General features: G+C 43.1%; 1 protein-coding gene across 5 annotated transcripts in view; it reads left to right on the top strand.

Annotated features, from left to right (window-relative positions):
• The window catches only part of Polr1A (RNA polymerase I subunit RpI1), a 610310-nt gene that overhangs the window by 253146 nt on the left and 336828 nt on the right, over positions 1-20336 (top strand). For all 5 annotated transcript variants that reach the window (XM_075882913.1, XM_075882912.1, XM_037432148.2 and 2 more), the window contains one exon: positions 15415-15555. In XM_075882913.1, the coding sequence (XP_075739028.1) occupies positions 15415-15555 (141 nt within the window). The remainder of the gene's footprint in view (positions 1-15414; positions 15556-20336) is intronic.

The raw sequence follows: 20336 nt of genomic DNA, 5'->3' as shown, positions 1-20336 counted from the left end.
CGAACACACATCTGATGCCTGTGAAAACTCTCCTCACTGTGCGAACTGTAACGGGGAGGGGAGCATGCCGCATACTCACGGTCATGCCCAAGCTGGAAAAAAGAAAAGGAAATTGTCACGATTAAAGTAACACGAAACGTTTCATTTAGGGAGGCATGAAGGCAGGTGTCCTACCTGCCAGAAACTAGCTTTGTCGAAGTGGCGCGTCAGGGGGCAGCGCCACGACGGCCCCCGGCACCTGTCTGGCACACGCGTAGTGAGCCAGCGGTGACGCCATCCGCCCCCTCGGCGGTTGCAGCAAGTGCTGCTCCGCCATCCAAGAAAGACCCACCAACCTCCAGGCTGGGGGCCCCTTTGAGGCGAGGCCCTCAAAACAAATGCAGCGCTCGCAGTGTCCAGCGCCTCGCAAAAGGCAATGGACACACAACCGAGCGTGAGGGCGCAGCCAGCGCCTAAGGATCGGCGCGACTCTGTCGACCGATCCAAAAAAGAAAAATCTCGTGTCACGGCCCCTGGAAAGGGTCTGTGAGCTTACTTTCCATCCTTGAGCACACAACACAAAACACATCTAAAATGGACACACAAATACTACAGTGGAATGCCAGAGGCCTATTTAATAACCTAGATGATATCAAAGACTTGCTTAATGACTATCAGCCAAAACTGTTCTGTGTTCAAGAAACTCATTTAAAGTCGACTCATGTGAATTTCTTAAATCAATATGTGGTTTTTCGTGAAGATCGAAATGATGGCAATTTCTCTTCTCGAGGTGTGGCCATCATTGCACAAAGAAGCGTAGCATGCCAGCACATTGTGCTACAAAGCTCTCTTGAGGTTGTGGCTGTTCGCGCTATTCTATTCAACCGTCTTATATCCATCTGCTCGATCTACATAGCCCCTGACGAACCATTCAATAAAACAGGGTTTGAAAAGCTTATTGATCAGCTTCCAGAACCATATGTGTTAATTGGAGATTTTAATGCTCACAGTTTGCTATGGGGTGATACCAAATGTGATGCGAGAGGTCGTGCAATAGAAAACTTTCTTCTCGCATCTGGAGCCTGCCTGCTCAATAAGGCAGAGCCAACATATTTCAGTACCACACACAGTACATATTCATGCATAGATTTAGCCATTGGGTCACCGTCACTCCTACCTTACTTAGATTGGAAAGTTATTAATAATCCATATGGGAGTGACCATTGTCCAACTTTTTTAGTAACAAAACAACGGGATGATTGGCCGTCTTATCCCAAAAAGTGGAACTTTCATGTTGCAAACTGGGTGAAATTCAGAGAGCTATGTACACTACACCTCGAAGAGGTAGACCATTTGGAAGTAGAAGAGATGGCCAACTATATTTCCGAATATGTTCTTGTGCAAAAAAGTGCATACCGCAGTCCAGGAATGATAAGGTTAACGCAAAGCCATGGTGGAATCGGGAGTGGGAAATTGCTAAAAAACGGCATAACAAAGCATGGAGGGTTTTTTATCGCTACCCAACAGCAGAAAACTTGATAACCTTTAAAAGTTGCAAAGCGAATGGCAGGCGTGTTCGCCGTATAGCCAAATGGGAAAGCTGGACATGCTATATATCCTCAATAAACTCCTACACAGACGTCAGCAAGGTTTATAATTGGGTGCATAAACTTAAAGGACAAGGCCCAAATTCCTTCCCTTTGGTGAATGACTGCGGTGATACAATAGAAGAACAGGCAAACGCTCTTGGCGAACACTTCGAGAAAATGTCAAGCTCAGAAAACTATACCACTAAGTATACGCCACTTTTGTGGCGTATACTTCTTACGCCACAAAAGCATAGCTGAAAGTGTACCTCTGTGCCGGAACAAGCCTGGATCAGACGGATACAATAAACCACTAACAGTATATGAACTGAAGCTCGCCCTTGGTTCCTGTGGAAGTTCTGCTCCTGGTTCTGATGCAATTACTTATGAAATGATTAGAAATCTCCCTGATGAAACCCTGAACTGCCTTTTAGCACTTTACAACAAGATTCTCAATACCGGCAAAATACCCTCTGCTTGGAAAGAGGCAATAGTACTACCAGTCCTTAAACAGGGCAAAGATCTCTCTTCAGTAAATAGTTACAGGCCTATCGCCCTCACAAGCTGCCTACTCAAAGTGTTTGAAAAAATGATTAACCGCCGCTTGGTCTATTACTTGGAATACGATAGCATATTGGACCCGTGCCAGTCTGGTTTCCGTACAGCTAGATCCACAACCGATAATCTTGTCCTCCTCGAGTCGTATATACGTGACGCGTTTGTACACAATCAATACTGTCTGTCTGTTTTCTTCGATCTTGAGAAGGCATATGATACTGCCTGGCGATATGGAATTTTGCAAGATCTACTGTCTTTCGGAATATCTGGCAGGTTGATTACCATCTTAAAAGATTACCTGTCTGAAAGGAAGTTCCGTGTAAGAATAGGTACTGTGCTATCCCGCACATTTCTTCAAGAAAATGGAGTGCCGCAGGGAGGAGTATTAAGCTGCAGACTATAGTTAAAATGAACTCTCTTCGCTCTGTTATTCCACCTGCGATATCGTACTCTGTATACGTGGACGACATTCAAATTAGTTTCAAATCGTGTAACTTGACTGTATGCAAACGCCAAATACAGTTAGGTGTTAACCGACTTGCAAAATGGGCTGACGAGAATGGTTTTAAATTTAACACTGACGAGACTACTAGAGTGCTTTTCTCGAGACGACGAGGTGTGCATCCTGACCCCTGCATACTAATGAATGGACAAAACATAGTCATCGCGGAAAAACAAAAATTCCTCGGTGTAATTTTTGATTCCAAACTCACCTTCATCCAGCACATAAAACAGCTGAAGTTAAGATGTCTCAAGACCATGAACCTTTTAAAGATTTTATCGCATCAGTCGTGGGGGACAGACAGGCACTGTCTCATATCTCTGTTTCGAAGCCTGGCTCTGTCACGCATAGACTATGGATGCATAGTATATCAGTCAGCTTCAAGGACAGCACTGAAAATGTTGGACCCTGTATACCACCTAGGTATCCGGCTGGCACTTGGTGCCTTCCGTACCAGCCCTATTTAAAGCCTTTATGCAGAGTCAGATCAGTGGCCACTAGACTATCAGCGCACATATCTAGGAGTCAACTATGCAGTTAAGATCATGTCTCTGAAGCAGCACCCATGTAAAACACTTATGAACGATGTGTCTACTACCCAGTTATACCTAAACCGTCCTTCTATCGCCCCACCGTTTCCATTGGCAATGAGACCTGCAGTAGAAAAACTTGCAATTTTTTTCAATGACTTGGAGGAAAGTGACCATGTCGAACACATCCCTCCCTGGCAGCAATGTCCAGTCACTTGTGACTGGTCTTTTAAAGACATCATAAAGGAAAATTGTCCAAGTGCACTTATTGAGCAACATTTCTTGGCCCTTGAACACAAATATCGTTCAACCGCGTTCTTCTCTGATGGCTCAAAGTCTCAAACATCTGTATCTTGTGCAGCCTATGGACAAAAGTTCTCGGACACCAGAACCATGCATACACATACCAGCATTTTCACAGCGGAAGCCTGTGGTATCCTGCTTATTATACAACACATTAAACAACACAAGATACAAAAGTCTATAGTGTACACAGATTCTTTAAGTGTTGTCAAGGCCCTGTCTTGTGGCAAGTACAGCAAGAACCCTACTTTCAACAAGCTCCTTAACGAAATCTATGCAGCTTACAACCTAAAGCTTTCTATTGTTATTTGCTGGGTTCCAGGTCATTCTGGAATTGCGGGCAATGAAATAGTGGACAAGAATGCACGAGAAGCCGCTGGTCGGCAAACCATAGATATAACCTCTGTTCCGGGTGTAGATCTAAAACCTGTTGTACGTACAAGTCTACGCAACCACTGGCAAGCTGAATGGGACAGAGAAGTCGACAACAAACTCCACCTTGTAAAACCCCAGCTGAGAAAAGTTATCCCCCAAAAACTAAACAGGTTCGCCGAAGTCACTCTAACACGGCTCAGAATAGGCCACACTTATGCCACACATAAACACCTTTTGACAGGCACTGATCCACCTACATGTATACACTGTGGAGAGAGTCTAACCGTTGTGCATGTCCTCATACAATGTCCTGTGCTTCACCAAGCATGACTGACCCATTTCAGGGAGCTCTATCGATATCATATCCCACTTCATCCAGTGCTGTTTTTATCACTTGATGCAGTGGTTGACCTTAAGAGAGTTCTTCATTATCTTGGGAAAGTGAAATTTTTAACAATGATATCATTCCATCCTAGGCACCAGGCTGCACCTCAAGTGTGAGGTATCCCCTGGTACATAAAAAGTATGTCTGAGCCTTCGCAGTTCTTGCTTAAGCAAGGACTTCAGCTGCGAGGGTCTTGGGCCTTGCAGACTAATTTATCAGCACAGACTTCAGCCAACAAAATGAATTTTTTTTTAACAAAGTGACATTCTTTTTAAATGCACTGCATTTTAAATGGTTCATAGATATTTGTTTCAATTTTTAATCATATTTTAATCATTTGTTTTAATTTTAAACTAATAACCGAAATGAAACAACACTTCCCAGACAACACAAACACAACCTCAGGACGTCCTCAGTATGCCTCCTTGAGGACAATATGACGCCCTCAAAATGTCCTTTTATGGTACTAGGAAGGCACTAATCCCGTCCTCTTGTCCGAACACATAACAACCTCAGCACATCCTCAAAACAACAATTCAGGACTTTTTCAGTATCTTTTCAGAACCACGATAGCGTGGCCGGTTCGGTACTGTGGGCAGTGATACTATTTAGGATTTACTTCTTCTCGTGATATTTTCATAGATCGAAAGAAAAACACCTGCGAGGTCTCGAGTATATATAGTGTATCAATCAACAGAGAGGCGACAGTGCTGGACTATTAGAGTAAAACAAACAAAGCTAGTTGAATGAAATTTATTTATTTAACAGTAATTAATCACAATAGACAGCTTTGTCAGGCATTCAAGTCCGCGTATAGTCTGAAAAAAGAAAAGCAGTATCAAGGCAGTAAACACTGCTCAATCAACTACGGTTGTAATCTTCCTTGAAAGTTTGACGCAGTGTCCTCATCACCACGTGCATCGCGCCCAATGCACTCACTAGTGTTAGAGGCTCCGCTCTGACAGCCTATCAGTACACTCGACACGGGCGTTGACTTGACTTGCCCGAGGTCGGGCCATGTGTCAAATGCAAAAGTCGATCGTTTCACGTTGGGACCAGGCTGCTTCGAAGCCCAATGGATCGCGATTGGCTGTTGTTCCAGGCTGCTTCGAAATGCTCTGTCACAATTTATGTTGAAATGAAAGATGCCAATTTCTGTCTGCATTTCTGTTTGTGTTTTACTTTTCCTTGATTGCCTCGTGTTCCCGAGAATGTGTACACACTGTATAAGCTGAGCATGCTTACTTGTTTTGTGATCGGTATTCATACCCTGTATCAATTTCAAGTTTTACGTCTCCTCCCCCCTACTGTAATGCCCAAACTGGGCGCTGTAGGTACTCGAATAAATAAATAAATAAATAAATAAATAAATAAATAAAACCACACCTCGCCGCGGTCGGCTGGTGGCAATGCGTCCATCATCAGTCTGAACGTTGAGCAGCCCAGTGCACCCATCAACAAGGCAATTTACCAACCATCATCACCTACAACTTACAATCTCACACATATCTCACTTTTAACCATGCATACAAACAACAAAGGACACGAACCTTCATTAGTTCACTGCACTTTCCTTGACAAGGCCACCGCTGCCAATTTGACAGTCAGTTGGCTTGGAATGGCTTGGCTACTTGACTACCTAGAATGGTGCCGCATAGTTAATGGTTGCCAGCTGCTAGTTTGTTATTATGCGCTACAGTGGCGTATAATCACTAATTTAAGGCTGTGACATTTAGGAACACACTGTTTCAAACAGACATTTCGCAATACGAGGTTCGATACCTAAGCCAATTGATTACGTATGTCTCATTAGGCGCGACGCATAATTTTAAAATTTTCTGCAAAAAAAAAGAGAAACGAACGAGGCGAAAATGTACAATAACTTTATGACTGTAAGAAACAAACGTGTGGAGAAAGTTTTCACACATTAAATTAATCTACTTGGTGCGCAAAGGTCTTCAGGAATTATATCCAAGTGCTCAGTGCAATACTTTTGTCATTCCCAAAAGATCCTTAACAGGACCTTTTCCGGACCAATTGTGGTCCTAAGAAAGCACTCGAAAAGACGTTTCCGGCGCAAACCAGCTCGTGTCGTCCTCAGTAAGTACTAAGGTCAATAATAACTGTGCGAGGACGATTGTACCACATGAGGACGACCTCAGGACATCGAGTGTTGTCTGGGTTGTACTGGCGCTCTTTGGCCTTAGATGCCCTTGCGCCAAAAAAAAACTTAACGTAATAATAACGGTATGACGTCCACCTTCCAACCGATCGACGTTGTGCTAAACAAGCTGTTTAAGGACCGAGTGCAGTTGGAGTACCAAAAGTGGATGTCCGGCAACAACCCAAAGACACTGACGGGCCGCCTACAGAGGCCTCCGCTTGCGACTGTTTGTGGCTGGGTGCTTTCCGCCTGCTGTTCCTTGCCAGATTTCTTGGTGGAGAATGCATTTAAGAAATGTTCCATCAGCAACTTGCTGTATGGCACGGAAGACAACGCACTGTGGGAGGCGGCCAGCGACAAACTTTTGTTTTCGGAAGACAGTGGTGCTTCGTCTCACGAATTGGAACAGTTGCCATGGTGGTTGAGGGGAGCTCCGACGCTCGGGGTGTGGTGCGCCCAATTCGCAAATAAATGTCGTTCGTCAATTTTGGGTTTTACTTTTTTTCTTTTTCGGTAACCTGACCTTGCGGTGTCGACCTATATTCCCACTCGACCTATAGTCCGGTTTATATGGTAATTCACTCATCAGGCCTTCTTTGGAATATGTCTCCATCATTTGGCACCCACATCACACTTACTTGTCCAACCTACTCGAATCAGTTCAAAATAATGCAGCCCAGTTTATCATGTCTTCATATTCTCATTACGTAAGTGTATCTGCCTTGAAGCAAATGCTAAATCTTGTCAGTCTTGACTCGCGCAGAAAATTCGCACAGCTGCTGTTTTTCCATAATCTTTATCATGGTAACACCACATTTGCTCGAGCAAACCTTCTGTCTGCTCCCAATGTATCTACACGGCAAGACCTTGTTCATAAAATGTAACCATTATATGCTCGGACGAACTTATATCAAAATTCGCCCTTACTATTATCGAATACAGAATGGAATTCTTCGCCCTCATCTATCTTGTCACTTACAGCTATTCCAAGCTGCCCTAACAGTGTTTTTGGAAGGAAACCCTCCTTAGCCTAAATATATTCGCATGTCGAAAAGGACAGAGAAAGAATTTGGCTTCCGAAGTCTACACCGGGCGAGTGGTCTAGGTTTCAAGCTCAGCTCCTTGCACCATGTTTTTGCACCTTGTAACGAACCAATTAAAAAGTCTAGTGGTGTAAAGCTTTTTATTGGGTGCACAACAACTTCTAGCGTCTAAGTAAAGTTTTTCATCTGACCTAGGAAAGTGCCGCATAAGAAGTAAATGGCAAACAAAACAAAACTCATTCGGACATCTTTTTTTTTTTTTATCTGCACTCTACTTTTGCCGGAGAACACTCCACAGTTACGCATTCGTTCTTGATCATCCTGCGGCAGCGCAGAAGCATCTCCTGTTCCCTACGCATGCGAGCAGATTCCTGGGAGATGTTGAGCAGACTATGCGACATGGACGAATACATGTGCAGAGAGCATGTAGGCTAGTAGATCTTCTTATTGGCTAATAGTCCTTGTAGCCTTGACAGTGCTGAAAGGAACTGATGAAATAGAGTGTTGAAGATTGGGCGAGTCGGTTCGTCGTACTTGAACTGGTATAGTGCATTATGGGGAAGAAGAAACGGCTGAGCAGACTGACACAAGAACAGAGATGAAATAGAGTTGCACTCGATAAAGCTTCATAGCCCAATTTTGCCCGTTAACAACCACACCATTCTCCAGCTGTACTCGAAAGCAAAAGTTGAGGTTAAATAGCGCTCATATAGGCACCGATTTTGAGAATAGGCAATCATAGGTACTTATAGGAATTTAGGCACGAAATTCAAAAATATGCATTTAGAGGCGCTATAAAAACACTATAAAAGTCCTTTTTTAACCTCTAATTAATGCTCATATATCAAAATGGCACAATAGGAACGCAAGAAACAAAATAGGCATTTGCCTATAGTCCGGTCTCTAGTCATCATATTGCATGACCTCTTTATAGTCGTCTTCCGCCAGGTCGTCACTCTTCAGGTCTTCAGCCTCGCTGTTCAAGGCTTAAGGTTCCAAGCTGCTGGGGCGCAGGTGACCGTGCAGAATTCCAAGTCTAGAAAGCTAAAACTGGTTGGACTGAAGTGCCTGGTTGATCTCTATAATGATCTTAGTATTCATCGCTTGCCGTGTGGCCCTCTGTTCTTCGTCCACTCCATGTCGGTCTAGCGCGAAGTTTAGCTCACCCACACTAGAAATGAAAGGCTTCGGATGTTGTGTGTTCGATTCCTGGGTTTCGGCACCAACATCGATGTGGGAAAACTGCGCTTCAGTGTCTAAAGGAGCCAAATGAAAAAGATGCAAAGCCGAGCATTTGTGTCAATGAGCATCTCTATTTCACTGAACATTCTCTTCTTCAGCGTTGTTCTCGAAGTCCTTCGATGCGCATGCCATTGCTGCAGGAGGTTTAAACAGTTTACACACTACTGTCATGTTGCAACTGAATACTGCCTTCAAAAAAGAGGCTGCCACACTCCATTTTATATGATTCTCATGTCACATTTTGCTCATGTGAACATGTTTAAGCGTAATGTGGAAATATATGAGCGCACAAGGTAGAAGGAAGGAAGCACTTGATTGTTTAAGCGTATTCTACTCTGAATAATTCTGTTTAATAATTCATGGTGTGAGAGCTCTGAAATTGTGAAGCTACAAAGTGTTTTGATATAAAATGAAATCACAAGCCCTGGGTGGTGGAACATGTGGGCATTTAACCTCAATAGAAGGTGACTGAAGAGGTCGCACTGCTCATAAAGCTTGTGTTTGGGCTATGGCTTACATAAAAGCAACATGTTTCTGCTGATGGTCTCAACTTACGTTTGAAACAATAGCTTTTTGCCTTGAACCGACTGAAATATCAGTCGACGTGTTGCCATTGGGGCCACATTACGGTCGAGTAATTGTGCTAATTTGAGTTTGTGTCTTCTGGGATTCATTTGTTTTCGTACCCTATTTATGCTAGCTAACAATGGCATTGACATGGGCTAGTTTGTTATTCATGATGGTGGTTAATTATGGACGAAAAACTGTGCTTGTTCCGTATTTACTTACTGTTTTTCACAATCTGAAAAAAAAAAAAAGCCTGCGAGTTAATGTTTGTGTTGCATTTTCTGCACCTGTCAACTCATCTGAACCACAAACAAGTTACAACGTGTACAATCGAGTACAGCATTAAGTTTGTCCAGTGCACAGTGGAAGTTTGTGCCATCATCGTGCGATAAATTGTACATAGGCCAAACGAGAAGGTGCCTTTGGGGGGAGGCTACCCCGAAAACTCAATTTTTTTAGTTTTCAAGACATTTTAATGAAACCTTCAGGGTATGTTCACTATAATGAAACTAGAATAACTGCGAAGTTTCATGAAATTGCGTTCAGGGGTTCTAGAGTTACTGAGGTGTATTTGGGTGGTTCACTTGTGTGCTTGAGAAAGAGCCGGAAAAAGTCCCCGGACATACCAGAAGGCTGAAATTATTTGTAGTCCTCCCTGGACAGATATCCTAAGGCGCTAAAGAGCCATTTATTTTTTTCAATTTTCCCTCCAAAAAAATTTTATGCAGCTTTGAATTTGATGTAGCCAGTAGATATGACATTTATCAAAAAATAATTGTTTAGTAATAAATAGTGGCAACAATTCTCAAAAAAGAAGCTTGTTACACCCTGAAAAACTCATCCAGAAGCAGAATAAATGAAATGGCACACAAATCAAGTTAGCAGTGCTTGAGAAATTGCTTTGTTCAGCCCCACAACTAGCTAAAAGATCATTTTGAGAAAACGGGCTCTGAAAGTTCAGCACATGTGTTTTCCTCAAAAAGCTCCAGCAGAGTAGCTTGAAGTGTCCTTCTGCACTCTTTTCCTCTTTTGTCTTCCCTCCATCTTCGCTAAGTGCTGCTCAAAATTCTTTTTTTCAAACGTAGGGCATCTTTTACAAAAGCCTACTGAATCAGTTCAATTTTTTTTTGCGTCACTGGGGCTGATTCGAGTTTGGCGCGAACGGCGTCTCCACGTCTCGCATTCGCATCCATATTTTTCTTAGTTAAGAAAAGCGTCTGCAGATGAAGGGTCGACGGCCCATGGTCACTATTGGCCGCGATGCAGACGAAGTGCTGGGTCTGGTGATGTTAGCAACGCTCGGTGTCACATTTGATGGTACAGATTCAGAGAATGTGCTGGATCCGGCAAGCTCGGACACGCTTGATGCATTCGCGGCTCCAGGTACACACGGTTTGTCGGATTCTGGACTGGTTGCAGCCGACAGCACAGCTTCGCCGCTGCAAGCATCTACGCACTGGGCACTTGCAGCAGAAGCGCGGAAATTCGATTCTCGTAGAATCCGCATAACGCGTTTCCGCACTTCGAACTTGCACACCGTCTTCGGCTTTGTTGCCGGCATCGCGCGCAGCAACAAATACAAAGCGCACAAAACTTGTGCAAAAAGAAAAAAAAAAGAAGAGAAACTGATTGCAAATACAGTGAAAGGCAAAAAGCGGCCCGTAAGCAAATGTTTATCGATTTGGACGGAGCAGAGACAACAGTGAGACGAGGACGCCTGGCATGCCATCGCCAAGAGGGACTGCCCCCTCTTCCAGCGCAACAGCCAATGGTGCTTTCGCCTGCGAGATAGGAATGAGCTGCTCTAGCCAACCAACGCTCCCCATCGCATCTTGGGGGAAACTCCGATAGTCTCAACCGTGTCATTGACGCCATTTTGAAAGGTGGCAAACGAGAGAGAAAGAATTCACGGTCAAAACACGACCAAGATTGCGCGGGACGGCCGCATGCTCTCGGAATGGTGAGTGCGCGAAGTTTGGTTTGATTTGGCTTTTGCGCGTGTTTTGGGCGTTGCGGTGGCCTCGAAAATAGCATTTTTTTGCACTTTGGGGTTAAATCAGGTGCTGTCATGAACCACTTGCTGGGCGAGCTGCTGCACGATCTTCATTTTGGAGGACAATCGTGTGTCGTTGTCAGCTGTGCTTGCAATTGAAATTTTTCTGTATTGTTGAAATTGCCTCTGGAACTAAGTGACTTTCAGGGGTTGAAACTATGCCACCGGGTCACCCATGTAGCACTGGTACTTGCAGCAAGCAATTGTAGAGGTTAAAAAGTGTCCTGTGAATGTGCAATGCATATGCTGTTTGCGACTATGGATAAATATTTATTGAAACTCCTCGCTGGCAGTGCCATGGTAGAGCGTCACACCCCCTATTTTTTTTTTATTACCGGAACCAAATGCATTGGACAGAGTTCAAGCAAAAAAATTCAGCCAAAATGTATATTCTGAGTAACCCTTGCACCACACTGACATGCCGTTCGTTTCGGCATTTACGTATGCCGCAAGCAACAACCGATGGAAAAACAACGGTACTAATGCGCAGCATTGTTACAACCACTTATTTATTATGTTCAGCATCGAAAGTTCTTCATGCACGTATGCTAGCCAACAAAAATCTGCATGCTTTGCCAGTTCTCCAGCACTTAGTAACACTTGCTCTTGAATGCAGCGTCAAGGGACCTCCGTATCCCGAGCTCGCTTTTCAACCCAGACGCGTGAAATAAAGCTACTTATCATTGTAGAAAGCCTTCTGCAGCGTCTTACACTACGGAGAGGTCGTTGGCATCTTGGTTCATGCTGTCTTCTACACTTTCTTCGTTGCTTGAGCTGGTGGCGATGGAGTTGAAGTTAAAATGCCCAACGTACACGACGTCGTCCCATATGGTGATGGTACCGGTAACACACCGCAACACTTGCAACCAAGTGACATGGCAGATCACGTGGCAAGCAACACTCGCAACACTGACCGCTTGTGGAAAGTGCCGTATGGTAGCAGACGACATTGCTCCTTCGGCTTGTGACGTCATGCACACCATGACAAAATGGCGGTCGCCGGCTGTGGGCAGAGTTTACAGCCAATGGCTTTTGCAACCTATTTGGACTGAAATAATCTCTTACAGCTGGGTAAGGGTAGACAGTTGAATATGCTTGTACATGTGTGTTTTCACACGTGTACAAGCATATTCATTCTTGGAATAAGAAGCTAGTAACTGTGTGTAGTTTTTATCGTGTGCGACCAAAGGTGCGTATACAATTATTCTAAAGCTAATGTTGAAAAAATAAATGAGTCTCTGGATAATTACTTTGTTGTATTTGAAACCCTTGCGGAACAACTCCGCGTCAGTGAGTTGTGGATTCTTTTGAAAAACAAAATGAGTGAATTACGTGATGCGTTCATTCCATGGTGGCACTTAACGACTAGGAAAGCGAAAAGTAAGCCGTGGTTCATGAAAGAACTGCGCAGACTTACACAAAAACGGTTGAGATGTTACCATACTTTTTGTGATACCCCGACCGATATCGATAAGTTACGACTGAAAAATGTAACACTTGAAGTTAAGACGTTCACCTTTAAAGCAAAACGTGATTACACTGAATCTTTGCAATCCGTTCTCAAAGACAAACCAAAAGAGTTCTGGAAACTTGTCCAAAGAAATGGTAAAGGCAATGTGTCGATACCAACGCTTATTTCTGGTGATGACGTCTTCCATGACGACATTGATAAAGCTGAATGCCTCAATAATTATTTCAGTTCTGTTTTTATGCTGCTTATAGCACCCGGAGTCGGTGATCCCCACTTAAATCAAATACGAACTGATAATATGGAGGATATTTACATCTGCGCGCACGGCATTCAAGTGTTATTGCAAAGATTAGACAGCTCAAAAGGGTGTGGTCCAGATGGCCTCACAAACGTGTTTGTTAAGCTTTGTGCGCCAACACTAGCGCAGTTTTTAAAGGTACTTTTTGATAAATCACTTCTAGATGCCAGCCTTCCTTCAGATTGGTAAAAAGCAATGATTGTCCCAATACATGTCTGGTCCACGGAGTGACGTTTCTAATTACCGACCAATATCGCTGACTAGTGTGGCATGTAAAATTCTTGAGCACCTAATATATACCTCCATTGTTGAACACATCAATAAGTATTCACTATTTATGCCACAGCAACACGGGTTTCGAAGAGGTTTTTGTTGTACTACCCAATTGACAGAATTTACGCACGACATAGCATACGCGTTAGACAAAGAAAAACAATTGACTGCATTTTTTTAGACTTCAAGAAGGCCTTTGATACTGTCCCACACCGTTTGCTTCTTGAGAAAATGACTATGTATGGCAATAATTTTCAGGTCGTCGCATGGGTCGCTGATTATTTGACATTACGCCAGCAGACTGTAATCGTTAATGGTACCAGTTCTTGCGCATCGCAAGTAACATCGGGCGTCCCCCAAGGGTTGGTACTGGGACCACTTTTATTTCTGATTTACGTCAACCACATAACTAAGGGCGTAGAATCCCACATACGGTTGTTCGCAGATGACTGTGTTTTGTATGGGGAAATTACGGATTCGCGGGACAAAGCGTTCATTCACAGAGACTTAACCAAAATCAGTGATTGGTGTACACGATGGCGCGTGCAGTTGAACTTGAATAAGACAGTTTACATGGAGTTTACTCATAAGAAATTACAGTCTCAGACATCGTACACAATTAACAATGTCATTATAAGTAAGGTTAATGAATACAAATACTTAGGAGTGTACCTATCGTCTAACTTAAATTGGCAGCGACATGTTGACTATGTAACAGGCAAGGCCGGGAAAGCGCTTGGGTTCCTTCGCCGTAACGCAAAGAACTTTAATATGTCTACAAAGGAATTGCTTTATAAAACATATGTGCGTTCCGTTCTTGACTATGCGTGTGTCGTCTGGGACCCCTCAACAGTATGTGACACAGAAAAGCTTGAAAGGGTGCACAACTTGGCCACTCGATTTGTTTGTGGACGTTACGACAGAGAGTTCAGTCCTACGCTCGCGAAAGAATTATTGCAATGGGATAATCTAGATTGTTGAAGACGCAGACTTCGCTTGAAGTTTTTCCACAACATCTTTCATTCAAAAGTTGGCATTGATAGGCATCTTTACATAAAGGCACCTAATTACTATTCTCATAGGACTGACCATAAGATAAGGTCATGGAATTTCCCTGCAGAACACATTCCTTTAGCAAGTCTTTTTTTCCTAGAACAATACAGGACTGGAATCAATTCGACAAGTTTGTCGCAACTATATCGTCCAATGACATATTTTTTTCACTGCTAAAATAATTCTTGTATTAGAGTTGCTGTTTACTCATGTTGCTGCTAGTGATGACTGCTATATGCTTGTAATCGTATTTTCCTTTATTGTACATTCTTGTTCATGTAATTATGTTTTTATCACTATAATATACTTCATTGTTAAATTAATTAATCTATTCTTGTTTATTTGCAATCTTGTTTTTTTTTATTTTTGCACAAAGATTCACTATGGTGCACATTAGTGTACTCTTGTGATCTTCTTGTATATGTATTTGTTTTCCTGGTGCTGCTAGCGATTGTTACCAACTGTATGCTTTGAATTTTTCTTTGCTTCCGCCCCCCCTCACACACACACTGAAATGCCATGTGGTGCTGTGGGTACGGCATAAATAAATAAAATAAATAAATAAATATTCGACCCTCTACCTTTGATTTTCGCTGAAAACTGTCAATTGTTGGATGACCATGTCATGACTCCTTTAATTGAAAATTATTTGAGCACAAGTACAATGTAGAAAAGTATAAGCAAGGCAACTTAGCTCATCCTTGTTTTCACTGTGGGTATGTTTCGTTGTATGCCAAGTCGAGTATTGTATCTAAAAATGCGGAACAGATCATAGGTGATATAAAAGAAGTGGACCTGATTGATAAGCTCGCGGATCAGTGCGTTAGCACTCCCTTGATAGCTCATATTCGTAAAGAAAAGGAGTTTCTGCTCATGAAGTGATTATGTTTTTTGTGATGTGTCAGCGTTATAAATTCTGTCTGTGTCTTGTCTCTGTGTATGTCGTCCTTTGTGATGTTATTTTAGTGATCACACTACTTGACATTTGGGCCATAGAGTCTTGAAGTGAATGTTTGTGCTGTCTTTTTCTAGGCATGGCTAAAGGGTGGCGAAACAGAGGCCATCATGAATGAAGGCAATGTGGTCATTCGAGATGGCGAGCTTCTCTGCGGCATCCTCGACAAGGCCAACTATGGTCCGACCCAGTTTGGTCTGGTTCATGTCTGCTACGAGGTAAGCGTAGCATGCATTGCTGCCAAGTCTGCTGGCACTTATTAGAAAGTCGACATGTCAGGCAATGTGTAACCTTGAGTGAGGTGATAGTCGTAACGAGATATTTGTGGCACTACTGAAAATCAAGACAAAAAACATGGCTAATCCCCCTGCCATTGGAATTGATATAGCATGAAAGTGAAGTGCATCTTCACAGGCTATGAGAGAGTTTGCACAATGTATATTGGCGCTTTGCAGCTGTAGCACCATTTGATGTAGATATCATATTTACTCTTGTAATGAATGTACTCATATAATGCACCCCAACTTCAGTTGTCAAAATTCGGATTATTTTTTCCCCGCATAATACAGGCATCCCTTACATTCATCCGCTGCAGTCCCGCTATCCGACACCTGGCACCTCCTCGCCCGCTGGATCTCTTCCGTTTTTTATTATTATGCTGAACCACCTCGGCCACCCCAACTCGCTTCCTCTTTCTTTACGTACGCCGTTGCACCCCATTTTGTTTTTCTATCTGTGTGCGGCACGTCTCAGTCTTCTGTAGTTCTCTATGCGCCACAGCGGGGTTTATGAATGGTGCAAGTGCAGAGACATCACAGCACACTAGCACACAGCGAGCGAAGGTCACGGAACTGCCTGCGCCAACCAACGATTGCTTCCTGCAAATAGGAAACTTTAGGCCCAACCACATGCTGATTCGCTTCGGTTGCAATTCGCTCTTCGTGCTTCTTACCTGCACGTACTTTAAAAAATGCATGATATAGGCTACCTTTTCTACAGTAACTTCTCATGTGGACAGCAAGGTGGCAAACCTGTTTTGTCGGTAATCTTATTATTAGTGGTTTGTATCGATGCTTCGTTGGTAGCAATGTTGGTTACTTGCTACAATGTCAACGGCATCGCTGCGGTCGTCGTGCGAGCTGGGTTGTCGCAAAGTTGGCCAAGTGCGTCGTAGCACACGCTTCTGGGTGCCCTTTGAGATCACTACAGGTACCACTGTTGCGGTTAAACGATTGCGAGAAAAGATAGCCACGGAACGCTTTTGTGGTGTGTGCGGGCAGTCCGGGGGACAGCTTGCAGAAGATAGCGCCTTCAACCAACGAAGATGAGTTAAGTGCAACAAAAGCTGGTTCAAAACAGTGTATGTGTATGTCAGTTGCAAAAAGCTAAGCTACCTAACTTTCTTTTTTAGCATTATTGCATTTCTTGCTCATCTCAAAAAAGTTTTCATAAAATTTGCCCCACGTAATGAATGCATACTCAAATTTGCTCCGATATTTGAGAAAAAAAGTGCGTCCATTATGCGAGTAATTATGGTATGCTAACATCGACGGTTTTTGGCACAGCTACATCGTGATGACAAATGCCTATTATAATATTATTTAACCTTTGTGGTAGCTGAGGTTGACAACATATACAGTTAAATCTCAATACAACGAATCTCAAAGGACCCCAAAAAATCATTCGTTAAGTTGAAAAGTCCTTATAGTGAAAGTATTAAATGTTTGCGCAGAAGTTCTAAACATAACCTGTGTTGTGTATACATGCCTGATTGCCTTATTTTCTAATAAGCATGAAAAAAACTAACGAAATATATGGAACAAGAGAGAGACAACATTCATTAAAAAAATAAATAAATGTGTTCACTGCAGATGGGGCCCTTTTCCCAAGGCTTCACTTCGAGCGTTGTCTCCCACGACCACGTCTGTCTTTTTTTTTATTCAAAAACCCTAAGGTTTGAGAAAGCATTACATAGGGGGGATATAATACAATCAAGCTGTTACAAGTGCAGCATACATATTCAATAAAAAGTAAAGTGTTTGATATAAATAGATATAAATATACACATACTCGAATGCACACATGCATACATGTTTAGACATACCATAACATAACAGAGCACTAGTGCAACGGAGATAAAAGAAATGTACTACTAAAAAGAAAAGAAGAACAGGGAAAAAAACTCTAAAGAAATGCTTTTTCAATGCTCAAAAAACAAGAAAACTATACTATAAAAGGATAATTCTTGCTGAATGAAATACAGTCTGCAAAGAATAACAATGAAAAGATATGCACAACATTAAGAGTGTTCATTAAAATAACTTCTAAGATTATTTATGAAATCTTCACGACTTAAAGAAGAAAGGATGTCGTAAGGTAGCTTGTTCCGATGATATATTGAGAAAAGGGGGGGGATTTAGTTAAGAATTTAGATCCAGCAAAAACGGGTTGCTTTTTAAGGGGATGATCAAGGTGCGGAAAGATACGATGGGCGGCCCTGATGTGGCATGCGGTGAATGAAGATGTTGAGTGATGAAGTTTGTCAAAATGAGATAGAAGTAAGATTATTCTTCTATTTTCTAGTGAGCCTAGATTCAGAGACTTCTTTAGATTAGTTGTGCTAGATGTTCGTGAATAATCTTTGGTAATGGAGCTGGTAGCTTTATTTTGAATTGCCTTGAGTTTGTTGATAAGCTAAGACTGGTGCGGGTTCCAAATGAAAGATGCATATTCTAGTTATGCGCGAACTAATCTCGTATAGGGCAATAATTTAGTAGACTTGTTTGCCAAGTACCGTATTTACTCGCATAATCCTCGCACTTTTTTCGCTGGAAAAACGATGCAAGGTTGGGGGTGCGAGAATTATGCGGGGAAAGCTTTCCACGAAAGCGCAGAGAGCGAAAAAGAAAACGAAGTGGCCGCAAATCGGGATTCTCACACTAGCAACTTACATCAAGCTTTAAGAACTACTAATTAGAACTTACCTCAACAATAAAATCAGAGGTTCAACACAAGGCAAGATTTATTTGAGACACAAAAAGTGGAAGCAAATAGCTGAGAATTAGAATACCATACGCATAGCTTGTGGGCTTTGCGGGCGTAGCGGTAGCGTTCGTCATTCAACAGGAGACCTCTAAGGGTAAGCGTAGGACGTCAGTATTGGGCTGATGGCTATTTAACGGAATTGTCCGCAGTTTCCTTCTGAAGAATCAAAGTTTACCATCAATCCCAGTTTTAGGCACACGGCAGGCCCAACGTGCCTTGGTGGCTTTCAGCTGCCGTCACCAATAGTGAACACAAAACACATAGGCTCCGAAGGGCCTACCGGCGGCCCTGTCGCTGTTGTTTAGTGCATGATCTATCATTTGCAACTTGAAGCAGCCATGTAGCTTCAGTGTCGCCCCATAACGTGCCAGGATTACCGACACAACATACAAAACGCCGCAACGTGCACTGGCCACTTCGGCTTGGCTTGGATTGGATTGAATCTTCGTGCAATAGTACGCTTGATGCTAAAGAGATGGCGCCAGATGGTGCGCACTATCATCATCAGTGGCTGGAACGAGCAGACGACATTATTGTGGCAGTTTTCCGGGGTGCGATAATTACTCGAGGAAAAAAAAAATCGTGTTTTTCTTGGGCGATGTGGGGGGTGTGAGAATTATGCGAGTGCGAGGATTACGCGAGTAAATACGGTAAAGGTTACGCCGAATGAAGCCTAGCGTTTTGCTTGCACTACTACAGATTCCTTCGACATTGTTTCTTTTCCTGCATGCTTTTTTTACGAGTTAAGCTCGAACTCGCCATGCGTGACATTGTAGTCACTGATGCTGTGTAACACATAGACAGGCATGTTTGACGGTGCAGTTGTGAGCACAAGATTCAAAATAGCATTCCCCCGTGTTGGCATAGGAACTATTTGGCTTAAACCGAAAGACAAAACCACATCAAGAAAGTTCTTACATTCAGGCTTTCTTGTGCCGCCATCGGCCGTGCCCGTTTACCAGTTTATTCCAAGATACAGTCAAATCTCGATTATTCGAACTCAAAGGGGCCCGAAAATTTGGTCGCATTAAAAGAAGTTCGAATTATTGAAAGCTAAGTAAATGGAGGGCTCTCCATGCAGTGGCGCATGTGCATTGAGCTAACACATGAGGGGGAAGTTCTCCTAGTACATGATGTGAAGCTTATGCAGGTTCAGAAATGTATGATTCTGAAGGTGGTGCCACACCCGCGCTTAATGTTTATCAAGGTCCTTGTGGAGAGGTGTCCTGATACGACGATATAATTTTTGTTTGTGTAAGGCTTGATGAGACTGGACTGTACTCGTTATTGGACAGCACGTGCATGCGTTTTGTAATTAAGGAACAACAGAGGCCGTCTCTCACAAGGCGAAAGTGTGAAAAACCACGAAATAATATGGAACCAATGTGTGTTTATTTGAGGGAGAGCGCAATATATTCTGATGTGAGCAGCTTGACTGCTGAAAGACGAACTCTTAAGCGTGCGCATCCTTCTTAGGCACTGCATAGGATTTACGCACTGCATAAATAAAGATTCCTCACGTTCGTTGTGCCCGGTGTGTCATTGTCGTTCTGGCTTTCGTCGCCATTTTCTTATCATGTCAAATTGTATGGATCATATAGGTTGCCAGCTATGCTCACGTGCGTGCTTCATTGTGTGTGCAGTGTTCGAGCATTAGCGCAGCATGCACGGATAATCATCGGCGACTTCATACTGCAGGTCACTCGCATCAAGTTTTTCACTGTCGTAGTATAGAGGCTAGAAGGTTTTCCTAGTGTGGTGAAAGGCGCGAGCCATGTGAAATACTTTGCTATGATCCGGTAGATGTCGCCACTTCTCACAGGGGGGTCAGCTTTTCAGCAGGGGCTTGCAAGCAATGAGTGTTTTTCGTCAGCCGCTGTTGCGGGATGCAAAGAATGCAAGGTCGAAAAACGATCATACAATGGTGTGTGAGGTCCCCATAGTCTTCGAGCAT

Source organism: Rhipicephalus microplus, unplaced genomic scaffold (genome assembly GCF_043290135.1).
Source record: "Rhipicephalus microplus isolate Deutch F79 unplaced genomic scaffold, USDA_Rmic scaffold_14, whole genome shotgun sequence".
Classification (NCBI taxonomy): domain Eukaryota; kingdom Metazoa; phylum Arthropoda; class Arachnida; order Ixodida; family Ixodidae; genus Rhipicephalus; species Rhipicephalus microplus.
The sequence above is the reverse complement of the archived record's forward strand: the minus strand, read 5'-3'. Positions and strand labels throughout refer to the sequence as shown.